This window comes from Chiloscyllium plagiosum, unplaced genomic scaffold (genome assembly GCF_037043375.1).
Source record: "Chiloscyllium plagiosum isolate Xiang-an unplaced genomic scaffold, Cpla_swu_hap1 HiC_scaffold_37, whole genome shotgun sequence".
Taxonomy (NCBI): Eukaryota; Metazoa; Chordata; class Chondrichthyes; order Orectolobiformes; family Hemiscylliidae; genus Chiloscyllium; species Chiloscyllium plagiosum.
Genome location: NW_028270175.1, coordinates 6,956,605 through 6,969,671, shown reverse-complemented (window position 1 = coordinate 6,969,671; position 13,067 = coordinate 6,956,605). Strand labels below are relative to the sequence as shown.

Genomic DNA, 13,067 nt, shown 5'->3' with positions numbered 1-13,067 from the left:
TGCCTTGTTCCACGTGGAAAAGTCCCTGTGTTTCACTTCACCTTTTACAGTTCTGTTCCAGATGGTACCTCTTAATCTCACTGATGCTGTTCCTCCCAGCTCTGATAGGAAGTGACTCAAGACCAAACTCCTCACCCTGACTGATCCATCTCCAACCCCACACACCCACATTGCTCAATGCTCAACTACTTTCAAAAGGCAACTGGATCAACAGGGCCCTTTAAAAAACACAGAAGGAAAAAGTGTCCGCTTTGGCAGAAGTGGGTCGAGAAGGTACTGTTGGGAAAGGTGATTAGGAAAAGAACCAGAGGTGACAAGAGAAGCATTTTAACTTAGAGAGATTGGGATCTGGAAAGCACAGTCTGAGAGTGTGGTAGAGAGCGATTCAGAAAGGAATTTCATAATTTTGTGAACAGAAAGAATTTACAGCTGCAAATCTAACTGAGTTTAGCTTCCAGAGAGCCAGCATTCGGTGCTGCTAATCCTCTACAATATTAATATAAAATGGAAACAACAGGGTTTGGGGGGAATGGAAGAAAATCCTTTTCCTTTGCTGCAACATTCCACCTTCATAGGGCGGGGGGAACGGACATTGCGGATCGTTTGTTCTCAGGGACCCGATTCAGCCGGACACAGAGCTGCGCTGATGATCGCATCATGATTGGCCAGCGAGCCGGATGTTGGTCCGTCGCCAGGGAGGTCCCCCACTGTGGAGAGGTGAGTGAGTGAGTGAGGAGCAAGTCGGGACGGTCTCAGCTCTATTCCTCCATCCTCTCCCCCCAACCTCCCACCCTCACTGTCCCCGTCCCCCTCACCTCCACCCTCACTCTGTCCTCCTGCCCTCACTCTCTCCCCCAATCCTTGCTCTCCCCCTTTGCACACTCCACCCCCTCCCACTCCAGGTCTCCCCTTCAACCCACTCTCACTGCCCCCCTACACCCACTCTCTCACCACCTCCTACATCCACCCTCACTCTCCCCCACCCAACCTCCCTCACTCTCCCCCCCCCCACCCACCCAACCTCCCTCACTCTCCCCCCCCACCCACCCACCCAACCTCCCTCACTCTCCCCCCCCACCCACCCACCCAACCTCCCTCACTCTCCCCCCCCACCCACCCACCCAACCTCCCTCACTCTCCCCCCCCACCCACCCACCCAACCTCCCTCACTCTCCCCCCCCCCACCCACCCAACCTCCCTCACTCTCCCCCCCCACCCACCCACCCAACCTCCCTCACTCTCCCCCCCCACCCACCCACCCAACCTCCCTCACTCTCCCCCCCCACCCACCCACCCAACCTCCCTCACTCTCCCCCCCCCACCCACCCAACCTCCCTCACTCCCCCCCCCCCCACCCACCCAACCTCCCTCACTCTCCCCCCCCCCCACCCACCCAACCTCCCTCACTCTCCCCCCCCCCCCCACCCACCCAACCTCCCTCACTCTCCCCCCCCCCACCCACCCAACCTCCCTCACTCTCCCCCCCCCCCCACCCACCCAACCTCCCTCACTCTCCCCCCCCCCACCCACCCAACCTCCCTCACTCTCCCCCTCCACAACTCCCCACTCACTCACACCTCTGCTGCACGTATAATTCCACATGAGTTGTGTAAAAGTTTTGTGAAGGAGATTAACTTTTCTGCTCTAATTAGGAACAGTATGATTCCTGAAGAAGTGTTCTGTAGTCTAACACAACTGTATTACCTCTGATTTCTTTATAATTGTTCGTATCTTTCAACTTATTAGGAACAATCCTGTTTGTCTGGAATTTAGTCTGAAGATGGCATCACGAGGGAAGAGTGAGACGAGTAAACTGAAACGGAACTTAGAAGAGCAGATGGACAGACTGATGCAACAGTTGCAAGATCTTGAAACATGCAGGTGTGGTACAGGAACAGTCAGAAACTTCTGTTTAGATTGTTTTTGTTTTTCTCTCCTGTCATCCCCTTCAAGTGTAAAATGTGTTGTTCACGAATGGTTTAACATCAGGTGGTGTGAAGTGTACTGGCAGCAACTTGCATTTCTGTAGTGCCTTCAGCACGGTAAAACGTCTCTCTGATGGTTCATTGGAGTATAACTGGATCATAAATTTCCAGAGTTGTAAAATTATTAAGCTACTAATAACAATGACAATTGGTCAAATCTCATTTTATTATCCGAAACTATTAGAAACTAATGTTTTTTTTTAGTCACACTTGATTATATAGATACACTTCTTTATCGGACATTAAAGTGAGAAAACAGAGGTAGAGTACAGTGTAAAATGATGCAAAGGCAGAGGGATTCTGGGACATTGTAACAAGTTTAAAGCTACTGATTTACAGCAAATGGACAATAGCTTGAAGACTGTTCATGGAAATCTGAGAGAGAATAGAGTGTGAATGTCTCACCCTTTAGTAAAATCATTGCAATACCAAGGACATACTACTTGGGAGCAGAAGTAGGCCATTCAACCCACCAAGTAAACTCTGACATTCAATAAGACCATGGCTGATCTGATAATCCTCAACTCTACTTTCCTACCTTTCTCCATAACCCTCGATTCCTTTACTGATTAAAAATCTCTCTATCTCAAACTTGAATTCACGTAATGACCCAGTTTCAACCATTTTTTGTGGTAAAGGATTTGACCAAGTCTCTACCCTCTGCAAGATGAAATTCCTGTCTTAGAATGGTAATCTCTTATTTTGAGATTATGCTCTCTAGAATCTCCTACAGAGTGAAAACCGGCCATTTGGCCTAACAAGTCAACACCAATCCTCCAAAGAGTATCCCACCCAGACCTATTCCCCTACTTCATCACTCTACATTTACCCCTGACTAATGCACTTAACCTATACATCCCTGAAGACTATGGGCAATTTAGCATGGCCCATTCACCTAACCTGCACATCTTTGGAATGTGGGAGGAAACTGGAACACCCAGAGGAAACCCACGCAGACACAGGGGGAATGTGCAAAGTCCACACAGACAGTTGCCCGGGGGTGGAATTGAACCCGGGTCCCTGGCCCTGTGAGGCAGCAGTGAGCTGAGCCACTGTGCCGCCCTCAAACTCTCTCACAAGGGGAATCAACCTCTCTGTATTTTACCTGATTTCTTCCCTAAATATGTACAGTTAACAACAGCCACATGAACTATTCCTGATTGGTCAAGGAAAGTGCCCTTATACACGGGACTGAAGATGATCGGGTGAGGAGCAAGTTAATTGGATAACAGCCAGCATAAAGGATGCTCTGAGTTTGGCCTCTTGGCAGTGGAGTGACAGACTATCAGGAACCAAACAAGACAAAAAAACAAAGGAGAAAGAGGATCTCAAAGACTGAAAGCTGTGATAGAAACCATTCTGATTAATCAAAAATAATTGAAATGGATTATGTTTCTGTATCAGTCACTACCCGGGTTTGTTGACACAGTCTGTCTGAGAATTTAATAAACTTGTCCAGACCTTGTCTAAGTAAAATCAATTTGCAACAAAGTTTAGCTGCAAATTAAGTCTATACCTGAAAGGGGTACATCCCCACCATTCCCTTTAAATCTGACACTCTGCTACAGCAGATCAGTGTGAGAGAACGCTTTTTGAGAGAAGGTCAGAATCTTGAATTCTTAAGTCCCACTACCATGCATCTCGAGAAGAACGATCCTTTGGGGAGGTGGAGGACTAGAAGGACCTAACAGTGACCAGTAGTTTCAAGATTTGGAGCTAAGTGGAAAAAAAATACGACTGCTTTGGCATTGTGCAGTATATTATTAACCTGAATGTCAGCCCAGACATAATTCAATTTCAAGAAGCTAAAAATCAGGAGAATTAATGTTTCAAAAACATCAGTGTTGTGGGGGTGTTTTAAGAAGCAAAAAAGAAACCATCAATTAGACTTTCAGCTTCTGTACCAAGAATGTGGTTTTAAGATTGTGTAGGAGCTCAGAGATGATGATATATGTTTAACAGCCAGTAGAATTAGTTCAAACTGTGAGAAAGGAATAAGTATGACTTAGAATGAAAGCAAAATCCAGTTATTTTCCCTGTTTGTGTGAATGCTGGAACCTTGCGTGTGTGAATGTCTGTCCTTATCTCTCTCTTTCGTGAAGGTGAAAGTCATTAACTCCATGTCATGCAGCCTCAGATGTTGAAATTTGTTGCTTGTCCTACTTATATATGTGTATATTTTATGGGAAACCAGAGTCGCCTTTTAGTTTGAAAAATTTGCATTGTGTGTGTACCTGGGGCTTGGGAATGGGAACATTGCACAGATTTTGACATTTTGAACTCATAATCCTTTTGCAGGAAATTACAAATGTTCCAAATTGGCTCGATTTGGAAAAACATAAAAATTCCATTGCACTTTAAATTAATGTTGCTTGTTTAAATGTATTTTTTGGCAGCTGTCCCGTAAGATTTTAATTATGTTTATTGATTATTTGTCCCTTTTTCCCTGCACAAACCGTTTTCAGGGAGGACCTTGAGCCAGAAGAATATGAAGAAACAAAACAGGAGACTTTGGAACAGCTGAGTGAATTCAATGAGTCACTGAAGAAAATCATGTCTGGAGATATGACGTTAGTTGATGAACTCAGCGGGATGCAGCTCGTAAGAAATGGAGCTGACAAATTTGTACTTGTTTTAAGCTGGGACTGTCCAGGGCAGCAAGAATTGAACTGTGGCTGTGTAAAAGTGATTTCCTTTCTGGATCAACTTATTTAAATCCTCTCAATGGAAAAGAAACAGAAAATTCTGTTCCCCCCAGGGCAGCCAGGGACAGGCAGTAAATGCTGACCCAGTCAGCGATACCTGTTGATTCAGAGAAAAGAAAACTGAGTTGGTTTACCAGTGTTTGCAGAATGGGAAAGAGTTGATCTTTCCAGTCATTGATCTTTCATCAGAGCTGGAATAAATGAATGATTGAATACTTCCAGTATTTTGCTTTCATTCTGCTTTTCCAGAATTTGCAGTATCCTGCTTTTATATAGTTCCTTTTTTACCTGATACCAGTTTTAGTTTTGAGACATTCCTGGGAAGTATCTTGTGTCACTTCCTGCATTAAAGGTGCAGCATAAATGCAAATTGTCAACTTGAAATGTCTGTAATTTCTCCCAAGCCCAGGCTTAACGATAACCAGACAGGATGGTTAACAGCTTTGTCAGAAATACTCTTTTGAGCCAGAGATTTGGCTGAGTTGGGTTTTAGATTCACTCTTCCCAGTCAATTCTTTAGCGCTGCAGTTACTGAGCTCATTTAATGTTTTGTGCTTGGGTTTTTCTTCCCAAACATCATGTGCCATAAACAGGAAGCAGACCGTTTAGTCATTGTCTGTCTTGAATATCGTGTTTTGGTGGCTAGGAACAGTCTTCTGTATTATTGACTTTATACAGCAGAGTAGCTTAGAGACGGGCAAGTGGATTCACTTGTGCTTTCTCAAGCATGAGATTAAGTGAGTGCATGTATTTTCTGCTGATACACACAGCTAAACATTAAGTAAATTTGCCAAACTGTAATAGACCTTCCAGTAAAATTGTAGTTTTAATTAATTATTGGATTAGTCTATCAAAACATCTTGTTGAATTTATAGAGTCATGGAGTAATTCAGCACAGAAACAGACCCCTCTGTCCAACCAGTCCATGCTGACCATAATCCCAAACTAAACTAGTGCCACTTGCCTGAATTTGACCCCCATATCCCTCCAAACATTGCACGTTCATGCACTTATCCAACTGTCTTTACTCATTGAATCTTGGAACAGCATGGTCAATGTTCTATAGACAAGCTCCAGCTGTGAGAGGCCGACGTTAGGCAGAGGGGAAAATAAAATGGAGAATTGAACAGGGGATGTACTGTCAGATCTTGCCCCTGAAATGCAGAAAGGCAGCCAGTTAAATGAAGGTTCAGTGATAGTGGCGTCTGAGCATGAAATTTTCAGATTCTGTCAGAGGGAGGCAGTAATGTAGAGGTAATGTCACTGGGCCAGTCATTCTGGAATCTTGAGTTAATGTTCTGGCCACCTGGGTTCAAATTCCATTCTGGAAGGCGGTTGCTGAAATTTGATTTGAATAAAAAGGTGGCCCAGTGTCAACACTGCCTGAGGATTGGGACTAATGGGAAACAACTGGCTCAATCACCGAGGGCTGAATGGTCTCCTGTGCTGTCAGATTCTATGATGAGTGAAATTAAGTGGGGAGAGAGTGTGATGGTGTAGAGGGTGTGATATTGGGCCAGTAATCCAGAGGCCAGGCCACAGACTATCACTAGTTATTGTAAAAACCCCAACTAGTTCACTAATGTACATCATAAAAGGAAATCTTCCATCTTTACCCAGTCTGGTCAGCATTTGACTCAAGATCCATGGCAACGTTGGCGATACTTAACTGCCCTCTGGGCATTTAGTGATGGGCGATAAATATTGGCCTAGCCAGCAATGCCCACAACCTCTGAATTAATCATTTTAAAAAATCACACACTTAGAGTGTGAGCTTTATGGCCTTCAGCTGAGTGCTGCACAGGTTAGTGAGGAAACCTTCCTGAATAGAACATCCCTTGATATAATGGTGGAACATTTCTGCTGGAGAATAACTGTATCACCTCAATTTCACAACTAAGTGTGGATTATCTCAGTCTTCTGCTAAAATACCCAGCATAAAGGCTTCCCTGAGCTCTTCTTCTGAGAGAATTGGATTTGGTGGATGTGCCAACATTTGTATCTTCTTTCAGCCTCCAAGGAAGCTTTTAATCTTTATTTTCTTCCCTTCTCTTTGGCAGGCGATCCAAGCAGCCATTAGCCAGGCCTTTAAAACTCCAGAGGTTATCCAAATGTTTGCGAAGAAGCAGCCTGGACAGCTGCGGACTAGGCTGGCCGAGGTAACCACCCCCACAGTGCTTCTGATTAATCTGCTGAATGCTTCAGTCATGCTGTTGGCATTTGTGAGTGCGAAGCTTGAAGGTTAGACTCAGGACAGATGGTATGACAGATGACGGTTGTATACTACTAGCTCACCGTGTTATTGTTTTAACCCTTTCAGCCCTATACCTATTTACACTCAGAGTAATATTGAAGGATTACGTTCCAATTAAAGGATCAGGGTGCTTTCATTATAAAATATATTACATATTTTTCTCTCAATTAAAGTGGTTGAGGATTGCTTTGAGAAGTCTGGATAACACCAATTTTAATTTGATATTTTTTGTTTTGTTCATTCACAGAAAGTGAAGATAAAGCTAATAATTAATGTCTGTCCTTAATTGCAGCTTGACAGTGACTGGTATGCTGGGCCGTTTCAGAGGGCAGTTAAGAATTAGCCAGATTGCTGTGGGTCTGGAGTCACATTTAGGCCAGTCAGGGTTAAAAAGGCAGATTTCCCTCCCTAGAGGATATTAGTCAATCAAAGGGGGATTTATGTCAATCTGGTAGTTCTGTGATCGAACTGATAACTTTTTATTCTGGATTTGTTAAGTTGCTTGAATTTAAATTCTTCAGCCGCTGTGCTGGGATTGGAACTGTTTGAAGACACTCATTTGATTAATAATCACGAAGCAGACAGATTGTTCTAAATTCCCATCTGTTTCATATCCTTCCGAGGGAGGGAGCTTGGTGTTCTTACTTAAACGGGCCGGATCCCAGCAATGCGATGGACCTTTTGTTGCCCTCTGAGATGACAGGGTGAGTCACTTAGTTGTAGACAGCTCAGCCCCCACTTGCTTGAGGATAAATAAGATGTGATTGACTTCTAACTGCCCTCTGGGCACTTAGGATAGGGGATAAATTGTGACCAAGCCAGCAATGCCCTCGTCCCATGAATGACTTTAAAAAAATTAAAGTATTTCTTAAAAATCTAGCTTTGTTCTCCTTCAGATAGACAGAGATGTAATAGTCGGAAAACTGCCGAGAGATGTCTACACCCAGCAGAAAGTTGAGGTGCTCACAGCGCTGAGGAAGCTGGAAGAGAAGGTAAGGATGTGTTTTTCAAAATAAAATGACATTACAAGTCAGTTGGACAACTGTTTTAATGTTAAGAAATATCTAGCGATAGAGCACAAATTGACAAATGAGATGATTGACCAGCAATGCTGCAAACTATCTTAGAGCGACTATTTACCGTGTGGTGGGCAACGTTAGCGAACATTGCTTTCACAGAATGAGATTCTTGGCTGCTTTTTGAGAACGTAGACACTAATTAGTGTTCTGCTCCTTCATTCAGCTCACACCTGAAGAAGAAGTTTTTCTCTCAGTAAACGTCAGTGCTGCACTCAGTCAGTTTGAGAAAGTTTCCGGAGGCCTTGGTAAGTCCCAGTGAATATGTGTCTGCCTTCCGGAGCCGTATTGTTAAACTTTACAGCTCGATAAGATCCGTTCTGACAAATATCAAAGCGCAGTGGAAATAAGCAATTCCAATTTTGAGATTTTAGTGAGCTTCTGGAAACTTGGGGAGGAGTTTTGAAGATGCGGCAGGAAGTAGCTGGGATGGCGATGCTGCCCCCCTATGGGTAAGGGACACACTCTAATTGTAGCAACTTCCCTTTGCCACCTTTTTAAGTACTGTTTTGAAAAAACATGAATCTCGTTCCTGTCTGACTGCCCATGCAACCAAATTAAGGCAAGGGCAGCATCACTGGCACCACTGGTGCTTTTGACAAGCTCAGACAACCCTTCGTATACGCTACTGATTTTAGATTGTGCCACCCTCTCTCGTAGGGACTGATGGGAAATCACGTGGGTCTGGTATCCCCTTGTTTCGCCCTCCCTGCCCAGAACCATCTGCCAAGGGCATGTCACATATTGACTCCTGCTTTTGTTAAGCCAATTATTAACAATAATACATAACGATGTGGATATAGGACCAGAAGCGGAGAATGCTGGGGATGGCTCTGCAGGGCTGGGGGTGGCTCTGTAGGGCTGGTGGTGTCTGTGGAGAGAAATCAGAGTTAGCGTTTCAGGTTGAGTGACCCTTCCTCAGAATGGTTGGCTCTGGTTTCTCTCCACGGACGCTGCCTGACCTGTTGGGCTTCTCCAGCGGTTTCTGTTTTGGTTTCTAATTTCCAGCACCCACAGTTCTTTTGGTTTTTATTTACGTGGACATAGACTTCTCTCAACCATGTAAACGCATTTATGAAGATAGAAAATACATTGAATAGGCCAAAACATTAAAATAGCACTAAATTTTGTTGGACATATTTACAAATTAGCTAGAATTATAGAACTGAAATTTCACCAAAGGAATCGGAGTAGGCCATTCAGGCACTCATGTTTGCTCCATCATTTTAGATCGTGGATGGTCATCTACCTGAATTCCATTCCTCTGTGCTATCCCCATGTCCAGCTTTGTTTTGCAACTCGTAATATCATGGTCACAATGCTAATGGAACCATATCTATATGTGGTAGAGGAAAAGAAAAAGCCATTTCAGTATGTGTAAAGTTTTGTATTTGCTGTTTAAGCTTGATCTCCATTGAGGGACAGCTCTCGGACACTTGACAAGCCGAGAATAAATGGTCAGGTTGAGCCACGCCCTTTGCTGTTCTGCAGAGCTGCGAGCTGTCAGCTCGAACACTAAGGCAGCAGCAGGCCTCAGCTGACCCAGCCATTCCTCTGGCCTCAACGGGTGGGAATGTGGAAACGGAATGGAAGAAGATAAAAACAGTTCAAGTTACTGAAACATGGGGAGTCCGTTGGGGGAAATAGCTTAACTCTATGGAATGGAAAGGGTGGCATGATGGCTCAATGGTTAACACTGCTGCCTCACAGCACCAGGGACCTAAGTTTGATTCCACCCTCGGGTGACTGTCTAATTGGAGTTTGCACATTCTCCCTGTGGGTTTCCTCCGGATGCTCCGGTTTCCTCCCACAGTCGAAAGATGTGCAGGTTAAGTAGATTGGTAAATTGCTCATAGTGTCAGGGATGCGCCGGTGAGGTGGATTAGCCATGGGGAATGCAGAGATTTAGAGAAGGGGGTCTGGTTGGTGTGGACCTGATGGGCTGAATGGCCTGGTTCCACACTGTAGGGATTCTAGGGAATCTGACTCAATTAGTAGACTGTACACCTCTGCTTCACCAGTCTGCAGGTTCAGGACCCACCCCAGGGACTCATGCACAGGAATCAAAGCTGACACTCCCCTGCAGTCCAGGGGGAGTGCTGCACTGCCAGAGGTTCTATTCTTCAGGTGAGACGTTAAAGCCAAGGCCCTCTCTGCCTTTTCAGTTGGGCATAAATGAATCCATGACACTATTCGGAAGAGGAGCAAGGAAATTACCCCTGGTAGAAGGACATTCTCCAGCACTTTCTGTGTCTATTACAGATGTCCAACTGTAGCAATTTGCTTTGTCAAAGTTATCTCTGGTCAATATCCCTCTCTTCAATCAACATCAAAAATATCAGCTTGTCTGGTCATAATTGCACTGGTGCTTGTGAGGGCTGGCTGTGTGCAGATCAACAGCCCTTCAGGGATTCGTCGGTGACTGTAAAGTGTTTTGAGACGAGCAGCGGTTGTGAAAGTCGCTAGAAAAATGCAAGCCTTGTTTTTCTCCCTTTACTGTTAGAGAGCTTTTTGAAGAAGCTACAGTTAGTGCAATAACAAGATGTGTTTTTTTTAATTCTACAGGAACTGGTGATAAAATCCTTGCTCTTGCCAGTTCAGGAGTGGAAATCACAAAGAAGTGAGGAGTGACTTAAGATCTTGCTTTCCAGATTCCATCCCGATTATTATTGTTTACATTTTAATCTCTCATTTGTTTTTTTTGTTTCAATCTGAAGAAATGTAAAATCAGAATAGTACTTGTAAATATGTTCTTTGTATGCACAGCCTTTCCAAATCTTTCTCTATGTATTCAACTTTAAACACTAGCATTTTGAATGTCATCCTTTATAAAATAAAATTCTCGTTTCCATGTATACCATTCCATCGTTGGTTTACTCACAATCGAGAGATGATGAAGGTTACGTCAAATCTTTCACTGCCCAGTCTTGTGCAGGTTTTGATTTAAAAGGGAGAAACTCACCAACTTTTCTTTGGCAACAGATACATGGGAACCTCACCCCCTATAAAGCTCCTGTCTGAACCAAAGACCATCTTGAAGATCTCTGTTCCTTTACAGTCGTAGCATCACAATCCTGGAGCTCCCTAACAGCACTGTGGCTGTACCTACAAGGCATGGACTGCTGCATTTCAAGGTGGTTCACCACCACCTTCTCCAGGGGCTGGCCTAGCCAGCAACACCCTCAGCTTGTGAAAGATTTCTTAAAAATGTTCTTTGGGATAACAAAAATTTGATCAGGTCATTGATTCATACAGCACAAAAAGCAGACCCTTCGGTCCAACCCGTCCACGCCAACCAGACATTCCAATTTGACCTAGTCCCATTTACCAGCATTTGGCCCATATCCTTCTAAATCCTTCCTATTCATATACCCAGCCAGAAAATTATTGCTGTGATGAGTCATCTAGACTCGAAACATTAGCTCACTCTCTCTCCACGGATGTTACCTGACCCGCTGTGATCTCCAACGTTTTTTTGTTTCCAGTGAAGATTCCAGCATCTGCAGTAATATGGGCGGCACGGCGGCACAGTGGTTAGCACTGCTGCCTCACAGCGCCAGAGACCCGGGTTCAATTCCCGCCTCAGGCGATTGACTGTGTGGAGTTTGCACGTTCTCCCCGTGTCTGCGTGGGTTTCCTCCGGGTGCTCCGGTTTCCTCCCACAGTCCAAAGATGTGCAGGTCAGGTGAATTGGCCATGCTAAATTGCCCGTAGTGTTAGGTAAGGGGTAAATGTAGGGGTATGGGTGGGTTGCGCTTCGGTGGGGCGGTGTGGACTTGTTGGGCCGAAGGGCCTGTTTCCACACTGTAAGTAATCTAATTTCTAATCTAATATGCTGATACAGAAAATTATGGGCTTTTGAATTTCCTCATGTTTATTTAAAAAATGACTTTTTTCTTGTGGGCAAGGGAGATAGTTACAAATGTTCATTCATTATCGCTAATTGTTTTGAGATGGTAATGTTCGAAGTGAGCTTTTTGTCTTTTGTCCATTGTTCAACATAACATCCTTGTTTTGGTGCTGGTTGGGAATCAGCCACTAGATGGTGTGTGAAACTGGCCTGGGTTATCTCTCTCTCTCTCTCTCACACACACACACACACACACACTCTCTCTCTCTCTCTCCCTCTCTGTCTGTCTGTCTCTCTCTGTATGTCTCTGTCTGTCAATCTCTCTCTGTCTGTCTGTCTCTCTCTCTGTCTGGATGTCTCTCTCTGTGTCTGTCTGTCTCTGTGTGTGTGTGTCTGTCTCTCTCTTTCTCTCTCTTTCTCATACATACCTCTCTCCCCAGAGCCAGGCACTTGGCCTCTACTCAAACATCTTTCCATGGCAACACAACTGGAAATTTGGAAGTCAGCAGGAGGCATTGCACAGGAGGTATAAACCTGTGCTACGATACTTAGCACATAATAATTAGTCTTCCGCAGTGCTGCAGTATTCTACTGCCAGAGATGTTAAATATATTGAATTACAAATGCAGTAATATTTCCAACAATATATTTTGTTCCAGTTCTCTCTTGGCAGAACTGGCTATTGCTGTGGTATGGAAATCCTTCCCCACCCCCCATTATGTCATTCTATGTAACCCTAGACAGTTAGTTCTTTGGATACCATCAGTGCAGCCTGTGTAGATATCGCTAGTGTCATTGCAAGCATAGAAAATAGGAGCAGGATTAGGCCATTTGGTCCTTCAAGCCTGCTTTGCCATTTAGTATGATCATGGCTGATCACTCAGCTCAGGGGCTGCTGTTCCCACTTTCTTCCCATATCTTTTGATCCCTTTAGCCCTAAGAACTACACCTAACTCCTCCTCGAAAACATTCAATGCTTTGGCTGCCCTCGCTTTCCGTGGCAGAGATTTCCACAGGCTCCCCACTCTCCAGGTGCAGACATTTCTCCTCATCTCAGTCCTAAATGGTCCTCCCTCTATCCTTAGTTTATGATCTGTGGTTTTGGAGTACCCAGTCATCAAGAACTTCCTTCCTTCATTGACTCTGTCTAGTCCTGTTTTATAGGCTTCTATGAGATTTCCCGTTTGTTCTTCTAAA

The 13,067-nt window shown here is 44.5% G+C and overlaps 1 protein-coding gene across 2 annotated transcripts; it reads left to right on the top strand.

Moving 5' to 3' along the window:
- Positions 1-698: 698 nt before the first annotated feature.
- Positions 699-10,877, top strand: lzic (leucine zipper and CTNNBIP1 domain containing). Of its 2 annotated transcripts, XM_043676190.2 has the most exons (7): positions 699-717; positions 1,747-1,881; positions 4,451-4,586; positions 6,751-6,849; positions 7,841-7,936; positions 8,187-8,268; positions 10,586-10,877. In XM_043676190.2, the coding sequence occupies exons 2-7, from the start codon at positions 1,781-1,783 to the stop codon at positions 10,642-10,644; spliced, it is 573 nt and encodes a 190-aa protein (XP_043532125.1). In that variant the 5' UTR covers positions 699-717; positions 1,747-1,780; the 3' UTR covers positions 10,645-10,877. The 2 variants fall into 2 exon arrangements, with proteins under 2 accessions (XP_043532125.1, XP_087836413.1); XM_087980287.1 differs by lacking the exons at positions 699-717; positions 8,187-8,268 and having other exon boundaries at positions 1,553-1,881.
- The last annotated feature ends 2,190 nt before the right edge of the window (positions 10,878-13,067 follow it).

Excerpts from the sequence above, each read along its gene's own strand:
- lzic (XM_043676190.2), top strand. The coding sequence starts at position 1,781 with ATGGCATCACGAGGGAAGAGTGAGACGAGTAAACTGAAACGGAACTTA. Across the intron at positions 1,882-4,450 it reads CAAGATCTTGAAACATGCAG|GGAGGACCTTGAGCCAGAAG; the intron begins GTGTGGTACAGG and ends AACCGTTTTCAG. Across the intron at positions 7,937-8,186 it reads TGAGGAAGCTGGAAGAGAAG|CTCACACCTGAAGAAGAAGT; the intron begins GTAAGGATGTGT and ends TCCTTCATTCAG.